The 22,278-nt window shown below is 33.0% G+C and overlaps 2 protein-coding genes across 2 annotated transcripts; one reads left to right on the plus strand and one right to left on the minus strand.

The window, feature by feature from the left end:
* Nucleotides 1-975: 975 nt before the first annotated feature.
* On the plus strand, nt 976-2,907 carry LOC134265520 (uncharacterized; the record flags this gene model as incomplete). The annotated part of the gene is made up of 4 exons (XM_062747740.1): nt 976-1,024; nt 1,206-1,352; nt 1,832-1,986; nt 2,320-2,907. Coding segments are annotated over 4 exons (459 nt in total), but the record flags the coding sequence as incomplete, so codon positions are not given.
* Nucleotides 2,908-4,496: 1,589 nt separating this feature from the next.
* On the minus strand, nt 4,497-22,278 carry LOC134265521 (MICAL-like protein 2). The gene is made up of 12 exons (XM_062747741.1): nt 22,155-22,278; nt 18,858-19,074; nt 17,502-17,550; nt 17,235-17,376; nt 16,784-16,887; nt 14,451-16,433; nt 13,623-13,737; nt 10,396-10,481; nt 10,096-10,213; nt 9,768-9,882; nt 8,822-8,868; nt 4,497-6,218 (listed from the first exon to the last, which is right to left on the minus strand). The coding sequence occupies exons 2-12, from the start codon at nt 19,001-19,003 to the stop codon at nt 6,079-6,081; spliced, it is 3,045 nt and encodes a 1,014-aa protein (XP_062603725.1). The 5' UTR covers nt 19,004-19,074; nt 22,155-22,278; the 3' UTR covers nt 4,497-6,078.

The following is a 22,278-nucleotide window of genomic DNA, read 5'->3' on the forward strand; positions in this document are numbered from 1 at the left end:
CAATATAAATGTATGTTTTTGCCAATTTTTAGGTAAATTTATAATATAATATTCATAATTTAATTCAATTAATTAATTTTCAATGTATTATAATATATTAATTCGAGTCCTTTTGATTTCCTTTTGGGTCCTTTTGGGTTCCTTTTGGGTCCTTTTGGGTCCTTTTGGGTTCCTTTTGGGTCCTTTTGGGTAAATCGACGCACCCCCATTGGTTTGGGGATAATTTTGTGCTTTTCAAGTTCCTTGGAGATTTACATCTTATTTTCACCACTTCTCGAATAGGCCTTTTCTTTATTTTATCCAATTTTAGCAACACCTAAACCACCCATTGCGCATGCTCAACTTTGTACACGTATATTTCCGGTGGTATAGTAAACAACAACAATACAAAAAGCCATGCTTAAAAAAGTCTTTTTATCTCTTTTATTAGTCACTTTGGTGGCAAAAGGCAAAAGGAAATCAAAAGGACTCGAATTAATATAATTCCATTGAAAATTAATAATTTGAATTAAAAAACTTAAACTAAAAATTGGTAAACTTTTAATACGACTTTTATAACACATCAATCATTAAATTTGGTCAGATATGCTTTGATTTCTTTTAGCTGAATTTAACAGTGCACTGATTATTCTATTTCTCCTTCTGTTTTATTATATCTTATTATATGATATTTGATTAAAGAAATAAGTTTATTTAATGAAATGTAAATGATTCTCTTTAAAGGATGTTTTAGTTTTAATAAAATATGAAAGTATTCATTATATATCCATTTAATCTCTACATGGTCCGAATAGTCGAATAGTGAGGTTATTCAAGAGTTCACAGAAATTCGTCATGATTAGTTTGTGTTCATTCTATTTGATCATCCTACACTTTAAAATACACTATAAATACACTACATTATAAAATGTATTGCATTAATTTAAGAATTTATGTGCTTTGATTCAGCAGTGATTTCTATCATAACTTTTATCTATTTATTTTGCAGCTGGCCTTTGTGCAGGATGTCAGGCCACAGTAAAAGGTATACATTCTATCTACTTTAAACATGTTAAACATACTGAAGTAGTTCTAAGACAAATTTATTTTACCGGGAGTTAGAATTTCTGTTTGAAGAAACAAACACATTTGTTAAGTGTCCTTTATTGAAGTTTAAACTTACTGAACACTCCTGATATTTAAATCAAAATTTACTTTAATTTTAGAATTGTCAAGGACTTTGAAACATACAACAAATGAGCCAATCAACAAACGAGTTCCAATGCTAATGTCAACTGTCTGCAAGAAGGAAAACTTTAAGCACTATGAAATTACTCCTTCAGTCATTGAGGAAGCCTGCAAATTAATAATGAGTATGTACAAGTTTAAGGAAAGGATATGGGTACTTAGCTAAATTAATTAAGATGTGATATCTCAGCTGGGCTTTTATCCTAATTATTTCTGTCCATAAACTTGGCATTTGTTTATTTGCCTTCAAAAGAATGTGACAGGTGTCAATGAAATTGTGACAAATCTGATAAAGCACTAGTCAGGTGACAGTAAATATATTGATAATTATGCTTATATCCCCCCATTTAGTGAAGATCAAAGTTCATTCGAAGACCCTCAGATGGGTCCCCCCTCAGTCTACCATTTAGGGCTGGACCACATTTAACATTAGAAGTCAAATTTTGCATTATAGTATGGAGGGTAAAATTGTTAAAAGAGTCATCTTCTCAAGCCCTCAGGAACTATTAGTCATGCATTTGACAGTATAACAATGTAGCGTTATTGAAGTTCTTCAAACTATTCAAAGATGTCAGTAGAAGTTGAAAGTATTGTTGTCTTGTAGAAAACAATGGAACAGCTATAGAGTCTACCCTAGTGAACTACTACAATGCCAAAAATCGTAAGCACCACTCTTACCTGGATATAGTTCAGACGATCTGTAACGAGGTCACCAACTCCTGTCCTGGTGGAGCAGGAACCACTGAGGAGGTCCCAAAAGTGAGTATATCAACACGCCCCCAACCCCCCCCCCCCCCCCCCCCCCACCCCCCGGGAGAAAATGGTTACTTATCTAAGAATTACCGGTAAATGATTACTGAAATCTCTGGAGAGAAAATGCACTTCCTCGTCATAGAATTGAATTTGATAAGTTTGAGTCAAGAAGATTTTGTATTCATATTGGTTTTGAGAATTCTTTTTCAGTTTTTAGTTTTTTATAATTTTTTTCTTGCGTGTTTATTTCTTGGTTTTAGCAAACAAAGTAGATGAAGTTAATATACAATAACCATGAAAAAAATGAATATATAATTCGATTCATTATCTGATTTGTAGCAAGGAGGAATCGTGTATAACAGAGAGACTGATGATTTTGACATCATACCAGGAAGTAATGTTAAGATGATACGGCCCACCAAACAGTCAACACACGAGGAACTGTAGCAGACAGAGACTCTTTACAGCATGGCCTTCCAACTGAAATAAACAAGGATCTGTAGAAATCCAGCAATTTAAGATATATTGCAAATATATCAAATTTCTTCATCTGTGATATCATATGTAACATGATGCATTTAAGTTTGTCGTAGTAATACATTAAAGTATTTTTGTATGAAGCATTTTAGACATACATGTATTTTTATACAATATAAATTCTTATTAATAGTTTGCCTAATATCCTCTTCATGTGTGTGTGTGTGTAATTTTTCTACTCTCTGTTTTTCTTCATATTTTATAGTAAATGAGTTAGTAGTGGTGCCAATGTTTATTGTAAAAACACCACTTAACCATGTCTACAGGGTGATGCTAAATCCATATTTTACTATTGCATATCTACAACCCTTCTGTGATACACAATTCTACTGTATACTTTTCTGTATTTTTATTTTTTGCAATTTTTGTAGAATAAATTATTGAACCTATGGATAATTGTTGCTCTTCATATATGATAAAATGTATACTGAAATGCAAAAGAAACGCAACACCCTACTTGAGGGAAATAATTATGTAAAGAAAAGAATTTTGTATCTCAAAATTATGGATATCTTCAATCTGGTAAATATTTTTCATACCAGAACCGAAGTCAAGTTTGAGTCTGCTGAACAGAAATCAAAAATTGCATGTGGCAATATTATGGAGTTTTAAGAATTCGTGCTGTTCATCTTATTTATAAGTAATTCAGCAATATTTCAAAACATAAAATCTCCTTTCGTTTCCTGTAGCGATGCTAAGGCTTCTTAAAAATGGCTTAAGTAAGCATTTCCATTGCTCTAGCTGGAAAATCTCAAAGTAAAGGTGATGGAGAGTTGATGATGCAAAAATACACTACATTACGCCTCAACGGTGTCTTATGTATCATATGCATAAATGATAGTCCTTGGACCGGAAGTCCAAGGGTTACTACAATGCATTACATGTAAGTTAGAGAAAATCTACCCAATCATCTGAAAAACAGGCATTTAAAAATGGCAAAGAAAAATTCCTTCACTCAGATCTCAATATTGCTTAACCTATTGTATCGTAGAAATTAAGCTACAATTGTTGTTTAGGGCAGTCATACACGTTGTAATCGATTGGCTGGCAGTCATTTCCTTAGTAAAGTTAAAAGATAAACATTTAACATTTTTATCAAATCTCTGATGTTCTGAAAAGTAAGTTTAGCCTTATTGTATTCTTTTTAAAAAATCATTAGATAAAAAATTAGAACATTTGTACATTACTGCTTGTTGCGTTTCTTTTGCGTGTCAGTATATATGGATGAATATGTGAATTCCAAATTGAAAACCTAATCACTAATCATGCTATGATTGAAAAGAAAAAGCTTGGATCCCAAGTTACTGCAAATCCTACCCTAACTTAAGAGTATATGTGCAAGACATTTAGCATTGTACCTAAATTAGCAGTGGTTTATATCTGACAAAAGTAATACTTTTTATATTATGCTGCATTAAGGGATGTATAGAACTAACTTTAGTGTGAGACTCTGCATTCCTTACATAGGTATAACATTGGTTGAGATGAACTTATTTTTGATGCACTTCAGGTTATACTATCATGTCAAATAAAAGCTATGGATATTAATACATTGTAGTAGGCAAATGCCAATGTAACCATCTAACAACAGATGAAGAAGTCTGCATTGTGTATCACTTGCTGTATACTGTAAACAGGCAGAAACAACCATTTATAGCCAAAGTTGATAAAGCTTGATCTGGTGTTCAGATCAACATCCTTTATCAGTATTGGAGGAGCTTACACAGGTACTGTATACTCAAGTTAATTAGTTTGGTTAGGATACATGACCACTTCTGACTAACTGGGTATACAGCTCGTTGCACTTTATATTAAACTTGGATCTACAATGAGGAATGGGCACAAAGAGGGCTGCAGACAATGATTGAGGCACTATCATATGATATTCTACCTCTCAAAGGGGGGAGGATATGTACATTATCCAGTTCCAGGGGGCACAAATGACCAGGTGTATTATATAATATAATAATAGCACTAAAAACAGTCTCTTTTTTTAATTGAAACTTAAAGCTCATGATAAAATACAAAGCTATGCATAGCAACAAATAAAATTCAACCTTCACTGGCTAGTGGATAAAAACAGTCAAACCTCAGTTATTGTACTGTTACAAACATACAACGAAGTCACAGTTGAAGTATACTCAAAGGAAGACAATATCACTGTTAAAATATCTACATGTATCTGCATGTTTAAAATAAATGAGAGAAAATCTTTGAAATTACACCTACTTCACTGCACAGTACAACTAGACAGGACTTTAACATTAGTATTACATAAATATCTGCAAGTTTCAAAATTTCAAATATTTGTCATGTACAAGAAATATGAACTGAAACTGACCAGCAGTTTCTTATCTCAATGAACAATGTGCTGATATTTTCCATATAGAAATTAATATACTGACTAGTTTAAAACTTAACAATGTAGCACCTACTTTATCATACTAGCATACATCAAACCAAAGTTACTGTTTAATAAGGTCACAATTATGGATGACTGGAAAATTGCCATGAATTTAATGCTTATAGATTCAAAAACAGTACATGTACATGTACTTTAATCAAATGCACTTGTCACATTCAAACACATATTTTCACCTTAAATATCTTCAATGAAAAAATACTGTGACAGCAATCATATTTTGGTCAATACAGAAATGGAATGTTAGAATATAAATATATGCAACATGTAAATTAAAATATTTTTCATCTTAATCACAGACTTTTTTTAACATGTTTAACAGTAAAACGGCTTCAGAAAATGATCAACATTTTGAAATAAATACTTAATTTGAATAATTTTTTCAACATGCATGTATATTATTTCACAAAAATAACATTTGCTAGCAATTTATAGGAAATAAAATGACCCCACATCATGTGGAATGTACATGTCTACTAAGTGTTGTAAAGGAATTTTTAAAGCATGTCATCAACATTTATCATTTGTACGGGCTCTAACAGCTGTAAATATTTTGTCAGCAATGTAGTAGATACTTGTTTAAGTATTGAGGAAGCTAAGCTACATAATCAAAATTAAAACAAGGAAAAGATTTTAATGCAGACGCAGGGTTCCGAAGTAAAAGTTGGCTTGCAGTGTGTAAATATTTAAACATATAATTGTGTTTGGATTGAGAAATCTTTGTATCATTTTAAAACAATAAATCTTGTATGTAAAATACTAGTATCAATGTCCACAAAGATACAACAGGAATATGGAATGCTATTTTAAGTTTGATCACAGTCTAAGACTGCATCAAATCATTATACGACTGAAAGATGATTGGCAGACATTTCTATATATAAATCCTTGATAAAATATTGCATTCTTAAAACATACGATATTAAAACTTTTCTCAATGCCATCTCCCCAAAAACAAGATGACTTTCATCACCTGACACTTATCGCCCTACAAATCCTCTGACCATATTTTAATAAGTTATTCTTGATTATTAATTCTATTACTGAGTTGAGCCATAGAATAAATCAACATACAAGACAATGTCCATTAGCTACTACATATGGGCTGATCCTATATAACTGTCTATATGGTCGATGAATTATTCCACATCTTTATCTTTCTTATGTTTCTTTTCCTTTTTGAGTTTTTTCTTCCTTTTCTTTTCTGCTTTCTTTTCTTCTTTAGTCAATTCTCTGACCTCCTCAACTGGATTTTCCTCTGCTGTTTTCTTACAGAACTCTGAAGTACATAAAGAACACTTAGACACATTTAATACTAATTAATAACACTTCCTTACTATATTTCTCCTTAAATCAATTATCTATTAATATCTTTCAGAACTAGAAAACTGACCAGTCAGCAAGGGCAATCATGAGGGTGGAATTATATGAGGATGCAGCGATATTATGGAATGATTAAAAAATATATGAAGAAATAAGCAACAGCAAATGTATTCTTAAAATTTTCAACATAATTCCTGAATATCCAAAAACCTGTAAATAATATCCTTGTATATTTACATTAGGCACTGGCAGTAAAGAACAACCTAACATTGAATGTATATATAAACAATAATGAAGTTTGTGTTTGTGTTATATAAAATGCCAGTCTTCAATGAATGCAAATACATGTATCATGAAGGCTTGACCTTAACTTCAAAACAAACAGCAGTTGCAGACAAAGTTTTTCATTAATCTTAAAATGACAGATAAAGATAGGCCTACTAAATTTTCTTCAGCAGGCTAGATAATTAATCCTGAGGGATTAATTGTACCTCTCTCATCATTTTCTTCTAATAAAAGTTACAATAAGAACTTTTTCAGTATTAATATTATAATGGCTTAATCCAACTACCTTAAAAATTATTATTATTCTTGAATTTACATAAAGGGAAAAAAGTAAAAATAAAAGATATGTCTTCTTTAATCTATTTCTTGTTTTTAGAATTCAATGAAATCATAACTCATTGTGTAGGTATTTTAACCAAAATAAAGTATAAACATTTATATCTAAATCCACATTTCAGAGTGTTCATAGCATTCCAAATTGACTGAACTTCAAAACAAACTTCATTTGCAGACAGAGGTGGTAATTAATCTCAATGTGACAGATAAAGATAATGCTTTGGATTTTCTTCAGGAGGAAAGCTAATTAATCCCAAGGGACTCATAGCAGCATTCAGTTTACAATGGAAACATCTTCAGCAGTTATCTCTCTTTACTAAAGCATTCTTATATAAAGTTAAGGAATATACCCCACCACCCCAGCTCCAAACCAAGGGTCATAGAGAAACAAACTTAGCATCAAAATATGTCTTTCTGCCTATTGAACTACCATACCAAATTTGATCTTAATTGGGCAACCATAAAAAAAGTTATTAGGAAAAAACAGGAAATTTGTGGACAGAAGAAAGACAGACGGACAGACAGAGTGATTACTATAGGGCACCCGCAAATCCTTGCGGGGCCCTAATAATTAATAAAATCGCCTTTATATTGAAATTATAATAATTTATACTGTAAAGCCCACTGTTTTCTTCCATTTTAAATCATTAAATTTATAATGTGCATTCAGTTTACTTCTTTATAACAGGTTTACTGTAGTTATAGAGAGATACAATACTGGGTAATACACTGCATAAAATCAAAACATGAAGTAAACACATCATATAATGCAATCTTCAATATTGTCTTTATTTTTTTTTTAAATTAAGTCAATTAGAATTATTTACATTATATATGCCATTGGATAACATTATATGACTGAATTTTTTTTCTTCTCATGAAAATGAAATATTATTTTAACACATGTCACTACTTACATAAATTGTCAATTTCACATACACCAAACACTACAACAAGCGCACATCACATGTACATCTAACATAACATTTCACCAAATAAACATATGCAACTTGACACCAAATCACCAAACAAACAATCTCTCTTGTGTAACATACTTTTTATTTCTATGCCCTCTTTTTCTAGTATATGAAAAAGCTTGCATGCACATTGGGCAACTTAAGATTCATTGATTCTATGATAAGAAAGATAACTCTCACAGAGTTGATCCCTAAAGCATTATACAGTTCAGACTGAATTATAATTTAAATCTCATCTAAAAATATCATATTTACGCAAAACTTTGTTTTGTAATTGAGCGAGTTTTATAATCCCGAGACCTATATTATATTGTAGACTGGGCCTCATTTGACCCTAACCTGACCTTAGAAGCATGATTTGAAAAGTCTTGAGAAATGATACCACTGTTTATTTACTTCAGTTTTGAGGAGCTAGAGTTGATTATTTGTCAGTTTCATTTTCTGAATGTACAAGTACTTTTGGTCTGTTTAAAACTTTGAATTAATGTACCCCTCCCCCCAAAAGAAAATGTTGTTAAAATGTACAATTACATGAACAGTTTAATCTGAGTGAGAATGATTCACATTAAAGGTACACAAGTCAACATAAAGCTAGCTAGTGCAAAATTATTTTTTGGTGAGTTGATAAATATAATAAATACATGTACTGTTTTAATGCAGTTTAATATGTTTGATTAACATAAGTAAACAAAATTTACCAATTCTTTGCTTTCATAAACCCTAAAACAAGTGGCTCACTCTTACTGCATGACTTTATTAATAAGCATATAGCATAGACACTCATAGGAAGTTGAATTAAATCTTTCACTTCAACTCTACTAGAAAGAAATATAAGTAAAAGCAAGTGCAAAATCTAGAAAATTTACTTAGAGCACTCCTCTTGCACTCAAATTTTAGTATTGGAAGCAAATGAAATTCTAAATTTTCTGGTATGAAGTTGAATTTTTTACAAAACCCTCACCTTTTTTGGATAAAATTTCAGCAATATCACGATCTTCCTCCTCATATCTGTAATTAAACAAAAGCTTTATCATCGAAACTGAGACAGCAACATCTTTTCACTGTACATCTTTGATAGATATTTATCTATGTAATATAAAATGTTTTGACTCATGACAAACCAGTACAATTATAGGGTTCATCACTGTCTACAGTCTTCCTTATCTGACTTTTACAACAAGATTAATTTTTTAGCAATCAGTATTATGACAAATCTTATGAACAAGACAATCTAATAAACCTTATCATAAAACAGTAAAAGTTGAGTCCTTATCACAAAAATATCTTTTGATGTACAATTACCAGTATGAGATAGCAATCTTTTCTGTGCAAAGAAATAAAATCATCCGTATAAAGGGAGATAAACTTTGCTGCATAAACTTATTTTGCGATTTACCAGGGATTTTCATCAGAAGAGGAGCATATCATCATCCTTGGCTAGTGAAGATGAAAAATCACCAGATAATCACAGCACTAAATGACCCTGTCCAGCCTGACCCTGACTAGTACCAAGCTGTCTGACCAGTATCTATCTGTCTGACTAGCCTTCTTGCATGCGAATAAAAGTTGGTTTACAGTAACATCATCTGTATAAAGTGAGATAAACTTTGCATTATTTTACCAAAGATTGACCATCAATCTGACCAGTAAGCTAATTGACCAGCCTTTTTGACCATTTCATCAGAAGAAGAGTGGATCATCATCTTTGGCTAATGAAGATCAAAGATCCCCAGTTAACCACAGAGATAAATGACTTTGTCCTCATTAATCAAGAATAAGGTTCCTCTCCTGAGTCATCCTTGGCTAGTGAAGATGAAAGATCACCAGATAATCACAGTGGTAAATGACCCTCTCCAGTGTAACCCTGTCCAATGTAACCCTGACCGACCGGCCGATCTGAGCGTTACCTGATGCGGTCCTCATCCTGACAGTCCACTATCAGACTCCTCTGGTTGACCACATCCAGCAGCTGTTGGAGGAGCAGCTCCTCCTGTTCTTTGTCCTCCTCAGTTTTAGTGTCCTCTGTCAAAACAATATAACACTGCTTACTATCAAACATCACTTCAAACCTCTCCAGTAAAGGAAGTTAAACATATCAATTATTAAATTATTAAGAACTTATCAAATGAAAAAAAGAAACCAGGAGAAACATGTATAAACTAGGATACATGTATGTGTGTAGATGACAGGGATAGCATTTTTCAGTATCAGAGGTACAATGACAGAATCCCTGACCTGTTTTGGTGAGGAGTTCTCGCAGCTCCCTGTCAATTCTATGCTGTTGATCCTCAAGTTCCTGAGCTCTAGATCTACAATCACATAACATCAGACATTTTAACTTCCACTGTGTGTCCTACTATGATGTTATAGAGAATTTGTGTTGATCGAAACCATTATTTCTTTGCTTTCTTCGGGACGATCAAATCATTCATCTTTAGATACATCATTGGTAAAAAACTTGAATCCCTGAATATTCCCACATGGCCTTATTGACATACACTTATTTTGTTTATTTTTTATATATAGTCTACTTACACAAACTCTTCGGACGAGTTCGTTTTTGTCGTTGACAAGTTTGAACCATTCTATCATCAGCCCTTCATCGTCTTCCTCGCTGTGTTCTACAAGTATAACAGATACACGTGAACATACTGATAAAGACCAAATCAACTGGACACTGTGTTCTATAAGTTTAACAGATTTACATGAACAGTCTTAGAGTCTCCAAAGTCAACAGGACTGCTTCAAGGTACAAATATGATTGTAAATACAAAATTTTTGATTAAGTTGCTTTAGTTACACACTCAGGCAGCTTACAACTAGACTAATACATGTAAATAGAGTGATATTCTTCATTGCAGTAAAGCATGACAAAAGTGGCAAAAATGCTCAAGGTAAAATCTGCATGATTTGGATTAGTCAGGGGTTGCTGGATGTGCATATGATTCCTGCTAAAAGTATACCTGAAAATCTATCCAAATAGTCTCCTCTTAAATAAAGTATCCATATCCTAATGTTTGATGGAGCATCATCGATGAATTTTCAAGAAAGCAAAATCATGTATATCAAGGGTTTTCTTTAGATCTACAGGCTTCATAGTTAATAACTGAAGCTGCATATGATGAGTTAATAATACAGAAGACTGTAAATGCAACAGTCAATATCCTATACATGGTAAACCAACTATTACTAGCAGTTCAAGAGTCTGGAATCTATTCATGTCAAACTAGAAACATTCTACATTCTGTTACATAAAACAGGGTTGTCCCAAAGTCAACAGTGTGAAAAATAAACATCACTGCGTTCTGAAATTTTCACTATCATTTAGTACATATTTTAGTAATATACACAGCAAATTTCAGATAAATATATGCATAAATAAACAAATTATGAGATTTTACACACTTACGGCGCATGGATTATAACGTCAAAGTGCTAAAACATACGTTTTCTCATGCTAATTAGAGTGATATTCGATTTAACTTTAGGAAAGCATTGATACACAAGTGGCAAAAAGCCGAAGTAAAATGGCATCCTCATGATTTGAAGATTTATTAGTAAGTTACGGACAATATTCTCACCATCATTCAACTAATAGAAAATATCATATGTGCATATGTGACAGTGTCTTTTGCTATTACCAAAAGCATGTTTTGCAGGGACTCGATCAAAAAAAAAAAATTCTAAGAAAATATTTCATTTGTATACTTAAGATATGGTGATATTTTTATGTTTGATGGTCTCTAAAGGTGTCATTACAACATCGAAATAAAAAACTTTTCCGGTGCAGAAAGCATAAAATCATTTATGTGTGTTGTGTTTACCACTTTCATTTCGAATGCTACAGACAAAAATTAACCAAATGCCTTAAAATTTTTGAAGACTACAAAATTATTGTGATGAGATAATAATCCAAACTTATGTATTCAAAACTTTAATTTTGAATTCAAACTTGTGTATTCTTAAATAAAACTTTGGTTTTATACCGTGCGCCAACTACCCCGTGCACATTCAAGCATAATAAAATCTTTATTTTTGCCTATATTTTATAAAAAGAATTATCATGTACAAATAGATAAATAAACATTCAGCTTTGTGCGCCGATTACTTTTTGAGAAAAACGCTTTGTCCACGATTTTACGGGACAACCCTCGTACATGTATTGTGATGAATAGTTTGCGGCAAGAAACATTAGCGATTACAGGAGAGTCACCAAATTCTCAGGCTTATTTATATAAAAATCATTTATAGTAGAATAGTACTTAGCCATAATTAGAAACTCTTCCATTGAAAATGTATGTATTGAACAAAAGTTAGTGCAAATATTTATATCCTTCCTCAAATGATTAGTGAGTAGAGATGATGACTACTAAAATAATGGTTAATATACTGATATGATATTTACCACATTCAACCATCCAAAGCCACTATTCCAAACAGAGACAACTTCTCTGTCATAAGGATACATAAAGAAACAATGATATATTATATACAAAGTCCATTAAATAATACTTAAAACTAGTGCTACATGTAACTTGGACAATACTGGTATTTAATTTTTCTAATCTACCATGGAAACTTTAAATACACCTATATGGACATTTTAATACATGTATATACTTTATTTTCATACATTACAATTTTAAAGTTAAGTCAAATCCATTACTTCATAAATCTTCAACCTCTCCCTCCGAAATAAAAATGACTTTCTCAGGCACATGAATACTAACTCTTGATTCGTTGAAATAAAAAAAAAAAGGATGACATAATTTAAACAGGAAAAATAAACAGATCAAAATAAAAAAAACCCTCTACTAATGGGCCTGTGCAATTCCTTACTAAGGGGAAGTAACTAAGATCATGTGCCAATAGATGCAACTTAAATTGAGCTTTCACTGTTACTCAAACTTGATGAACTTGCATAGCATGTTTGATAACCTAAAGAGACCCAAAGTGCAAAAAAGAACAACATATCCACTGATAGATTTCATCCTAAAAAAAAATAGTCATTTGATTTTGAAAGATGCCACTCATTGAAAATTCCTTTTAAGTTTCAAATTATTTATAAAACCGTATTGCATGCAGATGTGAAATTGACCATTATATATATCCATAAAATTGATATATGACCCATCATCATCAATGAAATTTTATACTACTACTTTGTACATGTAGTTATAAATAAGGTAAAATTTGTTAAACAGCACACCTAAATTGTCATTTTTCACGCCAGGGTTAGTTGCATAATTTACCAAACAGTGTAAGTGACATTTCTCAAAACCAAATGACAAAAACATGCACTTTTTTTCCAAATGTGTTGTGTCATTGAATCACTTTACCCTAGAAATTTTCTATCCATAGCGGCTGGATTCTGGATTTGGGACTGCTGGGATCTGAAACTGTTAGAGTGGAAAGCAAAGGATGAGGGTTAATAAAATATGAAATGTGACCAAGCAGAGCAGCACTTTGGCCAAAAGCACTGAAAAAAGGAACATGTTACAAATGTCAAATGACTTCTATAAATGCTGGGAATGAAGGTATATTTCAAAAGCTAAAGCCTGTCACCAGTGGAAAGAACCAACACATGCATATGTGGTAATAAATACAGATACTTGAATGTGTTTATCATGTCCAATTTCTTGGACACTTGTGCAGTTATAAATTGTATGGATGGAAGCATTGAACGGATTCTAACTCAGGGAGTATTTACTGGAAAAAGTCCCTTAACACAGAAGAGATAGGAAGCAATAAGCGATAGTAACCCTTTCTGATGGACTGCTCCAGATTTCGGCCTCGGACCTCCAAGTCTGTCAGGCGACTATCAATTTCAGCCAGCTGATGTTGTATTTCTTGGGGTGACAATCTCTTCATATCGCCCTACAATATTTATAACACAAAATATTAAACTTGTATCATCAAAACATTCTTTAAGATTCCTTCTAATCAACAGTTATTTCTTCAATTTTATGAACTTGATTTTGAATTCTAAACTGGATAAAATCATACACTGGAAAAATACATTAGATATTGTAATATGAAATAACTATCATAGAGATATGTATCAGGTACTATTTGCTGGGCATATAAATAAATACATATACATGTGTACATTCCATTATTTCAGTACAGCTATCATTGACACAGAATCATATGGATTTGAGAGAAAAAAATCTTTAAAGAAGGTAAAAAATAGAAACATATCCTACTAGATATCTTAGAAAGTATTTATACCAAGAGTTCCCTTGCACATGACATATAATACAAAATAAATAATTCTGTTACTGACACAAATTGTTCATACAATATAAAAAAAAATTAAATCAGGGTCATATGAGAAGCATGTTGAGGGTTAATAGAGTTAACAAAATAATCCACAAAAAAACTACAACTAATTATAAGTATTCTTACCAGCTACCGATTTCAGAACCTCCATTTTACATCTATCCAAAAGATCCACATTTTTCAAGTTTTGAAATTTTTGCACGTTTTTGCTTTGATTGAACAATTCAAAAAATTTCCATTGATGATTAAAAGCATTCACACTTAAGGGAAAATTTTAAGGAACTTAGATATGTATGAAGAAAACTTACAAAGGTTTTGATCTCTGTTCTGGGCATGGTTGGCCTGGGGGGTGATGGGGCTGCAGTTTTCTTGGTAGAAGCCAGTTTATGGGAGACAGCGGGAGACAGTCCATGATGAGACTTATGTAGTGATGTGGGGCTCATTGGGGGTGGTCGAGGGGGTTTCTCTGTGACTTTCTTCTCCTTTTCTTGGTCATGCAATTTGAAATCAAACCTTTTCCCGACAGAAATTTTCTTTTTCTCTGGCTCAGATATTTTTGGTTCATCCTTGGGCAGTAACCCTGGAGTTATGAGACGTTTTGTGACTTCCTCAACCTCTGTTTTGACTGATGTTTCTGTGGTGCTATCTTTTGCCTTGGCTTTTTCTGGGTCCACATATCCCCCCTGCCGAGCTGCCTTTCTCTTCTCGGCTTCTATCTGCCATGCTGGTCTTTCATCTTTAATTTGCGTCACATCCATAGAAACTACACTTCTTGAACTCTTTTCCTCTTTTTTGTCCAATAACAAATCTGCAGTTTTTGGTCTTTCTTTCTTTTTCTTCCGTTCTTCCAGAGCTTTCTTCCACGCCGGTTCTTCATCACTGATGGTTAAGTCCTGCTTCACAGATGTAGTGACTTCAGGCTTATCAGATTCTTTTTTATTGCTGAAAAATGGCTTTTTCTCTGACAGAATGTCCACTGATTTGGCCTTATCACCCCTGGTCTCTGTCTTTCCATTCGTCTCTCTGAACACATGGCTCTTAACTTCCTTTCGTGTATCACTGCTAGCTTTCTCACTTCTCCAGTCATTTTTACTTTCCTTATCCTTTGGAGATGTCACAGTTTTATTCACATCGTCACTGGATTCCTTCCTACGACGAAGGTCTGCCAGATTTTTCAATAAACCACCTAGGACCTTAGGATCATGTGGTTCAGGACTCACTGGGCTCTTTAACACAGCCACTGGCTCAGAGCTGCTACTTGTCCTTACACCACTTATATTAATATCTTTAGGTTTTCTAACTTCATGAGATTCCTGCTTTGTTTTACTACTAGAGAAGGGTTCGGATTCCTTATTTTTAGAGGATAACCCTTCCCATTTACCCTGACTACTCCGACTGTCTTTTTCCAACAGTTCAGACAGTCTGTCTTGTTTAGGGGAGACTTCAGCACTAGATAATGGAGATTTCACAGAAGGCGGGGACAGAGATTTCTTCTCCGACACAGGAGATTCTTTTTTGGAGGTCACAGGCAAGTGAGGTGGGTGGTTTTTAGGTAAGGGCGGGGGTGACCCTGATTCATGATGAGACTTAGAAGTTCTAGGAGACTCTGAGTGAGATGAAGGTTTAGATGGAGCAAAGTTTCTGACTGCAGGCTGTGGCTTAGAATTGTCTGTGTCAATTTTAGATACAACACATGCTTTTGGGGCAGCAGAAACAATTTTGGACCTGAACTCAAATTTGGGAACAGAGGTACGTTTTTCTACTTCATTCTGATTTTTATCCGATGTATCCATTTTTTCTGTTGAGGATATCACATTTCGAACTTTAGGTACAGGTCTATTGGAGTCTGCTTCCACTCTTGATTTTACTTTGTGATCACCATTTAAGTCAGAAGTATCCATTTTTTCTTCGTGTCTGTGTTTAACTCCACTATGACTTGCCTTGTGTTCATCACCGTTGTGCGACAAGAAATTTAAGGATTTAGCTTTATTTGTTCTCGTATCATGTTTTTCTTTGTGTTCTTTTTTCGGCTCCTCTTTCTTGCTTTCCTCCGTTTTCTTGGCATCAGCTCGTCTTCTCCAGAAGTCGGGCTTTTCAGAATCGTGTGACTTGCTTTTTTCAGATTCCTCAGAGTCAGGTTTTTTGAGAATTTTTGCCGTAGGAGAGAGTTCACTCTTACGGAAACAAGATCTATGATAAAGCTTTCCATGTTCAATATGTCTTTCCAGCAGAAACACTTTGTTCTTACATATTCCACATTTGTCTCCCATAGACACTTGTTTCTCTTTGGCCTATGAAAAGAATTATTTAAAGTTTAAAATATTAAGTAACAGCATTCAGGGCTCACAGAAACAAGGCCTTATACATGTTGTTTTGCAAGAATCAAGTGTTCTTATCTATTACTGTTCTTACAAGTTTTGAACATGATAATTTTAAATCTACATCTTTAAGTAATGAAAAGTTTGTCTAAATATTTTAGCCTGACATTCATTTTAAACATTTCATATTTTTTAGCTTAAAAAAGTCCTATTCCAAAAGATTTATTTCCTAAAACTTAACTTTACCAATCCCAAAAAAATGAAAGTAAAAAGCAACATCACTATAAATACATCAGAAGTGTCTGAGATGAGTGAAGTCTTACCGGGGAGTCATTGACGGAGGCCAGTGTCTGTCGTTTAGCCTCCGGACCTGACTTGTCTATCTCCTGATGTCTCTTTACTGACTTCTTCACTCCTGGTCCTCCCACTACAAATAAAGATTACAAACAACCATTAACCAGACATTTTAATTCTAAAATCTTTTTCACAATAAATTGTAAAACTAGGATACAGATTAAGAAACTGAATTTTGTGAAAGTAAAATGTAACTGTCAAATAAACTTACATTGTGGTTATACTACTAGACAGAAATAAACTTATATTGTGGTTTGTTGTGAAAGTAATTGTAATACTGTGAGACAGAAATAAACTTACATTGTCAATTTGTGGTTTGTTGTGAAAGTAATTGTAATACTGTAAGACAGAAATAAACTTACATTGTGGTTTGTTGTGAAAGTAAATGTAATATGTACTGCTAGACACAAATAAACTTACATTGTGGTTTGTTGTGAAAGTAATTGTAATACTGTGATACATAGGTCACCACGCTCAGTTTGTCTGGAACTTTAATGGCCACCATATCCGGAGCATCCAGTAAAGCTGGAATACCCAGCTCTCTATCCGCCACTTCAAAGGCCTGTTTAATATAATAATAAACACATGAAATAACTTTAAAATTGCACAAAAATTTCAGCTAATTAGTAAAAAAATTGTCAATTAATACAACAGGAAATACATAAATTTGTTTGTTCATGTACTTACCAAGCTGTTATTTTCAAGGACATTTTCTTTGGCAAGAGCATCGTAATCTCTGAAATGAGGAAAGAATGAATTAAGTTATGAAAAAAAGATAGATATGTTTTGAATTTACTTCTTGTACAGTAAGCATCATGAATCACTCATGTTATACATTGAAGCCAAATTCTACAAGTTATTTAACACCCTGTTAACATAAATGTCAATTAAAAAAATTATCTAGTTAAAACTTAAATAAAGAATATATATTCTCTGTAGTAACTTCATTACTTTTATTGAATAGTGTAATTGATCTGAAGTAAAGCTGTACAAAGATAATTATGGAATCAAAACCATAAACACAGCCAGGAATTCTGTGCCAACTTTCAGAATTTTTTTTTTGGCATGGCTGGCATGCAGTTAATTATACTAATTAAAACATTTTAGGAGGAATGTATGTGGGTTTAAAACAAACTGCATTATCAATATAGACAATGAAGGTTTTGTTCTCTTGTCTCTTGGACATCCCACATATGGCATACTTGTATTAAATTCAATGTTAACCCTTGTGACTGCTTCTATCAATTAACGGTTCACAGTATATATTTTTAAAATATCACATAATTATCTCAATTACCGGTATGTATTTAAACTGCTTTAGTTTAAATGCATTATTAATTTTTTTTACTACAAAGTTCTAAATCAAATTATTTATCAATATACAATCAATTCTCTTTTCCCAGAGGGGAAGGGGTGTGATGCTGGTTGGGGGGGGATATTTCATAAAATATTAAGACTGTTCAAAACAATATTTGCAATGAATGTAGTGCAGATTCAAGGCAAAAATCTTATTTATATATAGAAAAGCTGAAAAAATTCTATTTGTCAATCAATTGAACATTATTGTACAAACTAAAAGATTTTCTGGCCTTGGTGAACAATATCTGTCTCTACAGACCACATACCAACACAGTATAAACCGGTGTTCAGGGCTCCCCACAAAAATGCAGGCTATGCAAATTAAATAACTGAGCAACTACCGACTGCATAATACACTTAACAGATTATTCCATGCATTTAAGACACAGACTAGCTGTCTTTAAATAGCAGTTTATTGTTAAAAAGAAACCTGTTTTATTGAATGTATTATCAATGGGGTATTTTTGTAACATCATCATCATTCAGTTTAACAGAGCATTACTTGGTAAAAAAAATCACTCTATTTTTTATACCATCTAGAGAGTAATTTAAATTTTGTACATCTATTTCAACATATAATTAATTAAATTAAAGCCTTAGGCAATTTATTAATGACTGTACAGTAGCTGAACTAATTTCAAATTAAGACACGTCTGAATTTTTTCGGCTGCTGTTTTAACTTACATGAGGTCCGGGCGGTATCGATGGATGATGGCACAGAAAGCCAGGCCGCTCTTCCAGGAGGACGTCATGTTGACGACCTCCACATCGCGGTACCCGTCCGTCTGCTTCTTACACCACAGCTGCAGGGCTTGCACCTTGGTCCCCATGTCAGCTATAGGAGAACTTCATTAAAAACAATATCTCACTCTCTACTTCCTTCTGTGGTGACAATCTTTTCCTACAGTGACAAGCAGTGTAGCCTTAATCTACAGTCTTTACACAAACACACAGTTAGGATACACAAATGTATCACTGGAAATTCCACTTAAAGGAATTCTATACAAACAAAGACACGAAATGAAAGTGTAAGCCTCTGACATTCCCATATTTTCATTATCAAAATTATTACATGAAAGGAATTTAAATTTACCTTGTGAATTTTTTACACAATTGCTTGCACTCAGTTTGTATAAATAATCATAACAAACCTCTAGAAATGCTGTAAAAAGTAATTCCAAAATTTAGCTAAAGAGTTCATTCCAGGTAACTGCTACAGGTAGTTTTAGGACAGGTGTTTTCGCGCCAATTACATCACCACATATATTTAATAACATCCTAGAGAATGATCACAATATTTATTAAGGCCTTGTGCACAGGAAACTGACTTCATTCATATATACATGATAAATGTCATACTCTAAACTTTATTAAATACGTGAGTCCAGCCCACCACATTTTTAAATGGTCAAACACGACTGCCAAATTATTTCTTATCACGTGCCCCATACATTCATCTGTTGCCTTTGTGATGTCACCAAAACAAACAATGAACTACACCGGTATACATATACAGTGTACCTGTATATACAGAGAAGCAGGCTGAATCTCTCTACATAGATTAAAACACGGAAATTTGCCAGGCGAAAGGAGAGTACTATGAACTCTGATATATTATACATGTACATCTATACACGTGCCATAAATGTTGCTTGATCTATTGATTTCCTTAACTAACAGTACCTGATCATGAATAAGTTGTTCAATACAATCTATGTGTATACTCTCAATGAACTGAAGATAGTCATGCAGTTTATTGATTTAAGGTTGCCTTGTATGTATGTCCACATCATAACTATGTGTAACTTATATGTCTGCATGACTTCACAAAAACATTCAGACATCTTTTTTCCTCAGGCCTTCATGTTTCTTGACAGAGTATACTCCATAAATGATACAATCAAATATGGTAATAACTTTCTTCCCATCCATTATGGGACTCTGTTTTATAGCCTGTTAAAATCATTTTTATTGTTTAATAGGTTCTAATTGGGTCTCTCTTTACAATCATTAAGATTTACTAGTCGGTAAACATCGTCACTGATGTGTCTATTTAAAAACTTGTATGTTTCTGTTAAATTCACACCACTGAGAATTATATAGAGGGGTATTCCACCCACTCAGAAAGATTAAATTCCTTTTAAATAATTAAATTCATGATTCATTGGGTATATTCCAACTTTATACAGCCAGCCTCTTAATTATGTTTTTACAACCCCCCCCCCCCCTTCTATCCATTTAATTTTGTTGTTAATTAAGTATGAAAATGTCTCATGAAAAGCCAGTTGCCTCTCTGCTTTTAGTTGCAATATGGTTAAATCAAATCACAGAAGGTTTACTCCAAAACGTTTCTGAAAATGTCAAAAAAGAAGTTTGAACTACTCCCCCCTCCAATTTTCCATTTTTTTGCAAGTTTTTCAGATATCTTATCAATCATTTTTTGACTGGCTCCTTCATTTTCTAATTAAAACTGATAATACATGCCTATTTCAGTTTTGCCATCAAAACCTTATATTTATACAGATAACCATGCATATCTTCCTGTTACAGCTGACTATGTAATATATTTGATCACTGACATAACAGCGATTTGCAGAATTCTTATATTACCAGTTTATGTAGATTACACAAATAACAGTCACCAAATTTGGACAAGACAAGTCTCAAAGCTAGAGATTTTATGCAATGCCAAAAAATACCTTGTACACTTCAAATAATGCCCCATGTCACTCAATCATAACAAAAAGTTTGCGCTGATTGACAGGTGCATTCAGCTGAGACTTTATCAGCTGTATGTGGTTCCTAGTTTTCATTGTAAACTTTGCAGATCTTTATCCATTTGATTTAACTGTCCCAGAATCAATTGAATATAATTTATCAAATGGTGAAAATAAGTATGGATAACAATCATTTTTCTTTTCTTAAATTGCTATCTAATGTTTGCAATCTACATGTATATCAAATTTGAAATTTATAGTTACCAAACAACTAATGAAATCATAGTTTTACTTATGACTTTGAACGAAATGCCTGCAAAACTCCGTCTGCACTTTAGAATTACAAGATGACGTTGCTTCCATGCAGCCAAATTCACAACAAGGTGAAGGTTTGATGGAAAGTTCTCCGAGAAAAGAATCCCTTGATTAAAACTCATTTTATTTGTATCCAACTATCCAACAAGAAACCTTTGACAAACTTAAGGAAAAGCAAATTCTATGCAGGTAAATGAAACATGTCTTGGAAAACTGTCTTCCATTGATCATTCAATCTTTTCCTAACTGTCATGTACTTTATCTGGAAACTACAATGCCCTTATGTTAAATGCTTGTTGAAATATGAACTGATACCCTTGAATGTTCTTACTTATGAAGTGAATGATGTCATTTAGTGCCAGAAAGAGAGCAACATTTTTGAACAGTTACTGTAGATAAACACATTGCTGAAAGATTTAATTTCACTTTTAAATTATATCAAATAGGAGAAATATATTGCATTACCAGTGTAACAAAATATTTTGATACTGCAATATACTGAACCAAGGTTCAATATATCACATAATATTTTGAACCCCAGGTTCAATACCAGTATTTTATAGGGGAGTTCAATATTTCGTAGCCATATTTTAGTGAAATTTTGAATCTGGGTTCAAAATATTGCAGGGTTCAATATATTATATGACACCAGTGGTGAGCAAAATGGATCTAGATAGATCTATAGAAAATAGAGCTGACTACACATCCAGATCTAATGAAATGCTACATAGCAGTTTTAATAGCTAAAATATCATAGCTCTACCTAGACCTTTATAGCTGCTGTGATCTTGAATGCACCCTGAAGTAACCTTATGACCTTAGAGATTCATACCTCATGTGAGAGTCTCAGACCTGTCAGACCAAACTGCACCCTACAGAGCTATCAAGCACGCAACTAACAACACAGTCGCTATTTTGCTATTTGGGGTAATACTTAATAGCAGCTTACCTTCAGCTTAAAAGTCTGTAGGCACATTCTCCGTAGACCAGTAAACATTTCTTATAAAACATCGGCGATTCAGCAGATGTTACGTGGTTTAAAATCAATAACTCCTACAAATATAAAACAATCA

The sequence above is a fragment of the Saccostrea cucullata genome, unplaced genomic scaffold, assembly GCF_032062105.1.
Source record: "Saccostrea cucullata isolate Sc308-1 unplaced genomic scaffold, CSIRO_AGI_Scuc_v1 ctg836, whole genome shotgun sequence".
Lineage (NCBI taxonomy): Eukaryota > Metazoa > Mollusca > Bivalvia > Ostreida > Ostreidae > Saccostrea > Saccostrea cuccullata.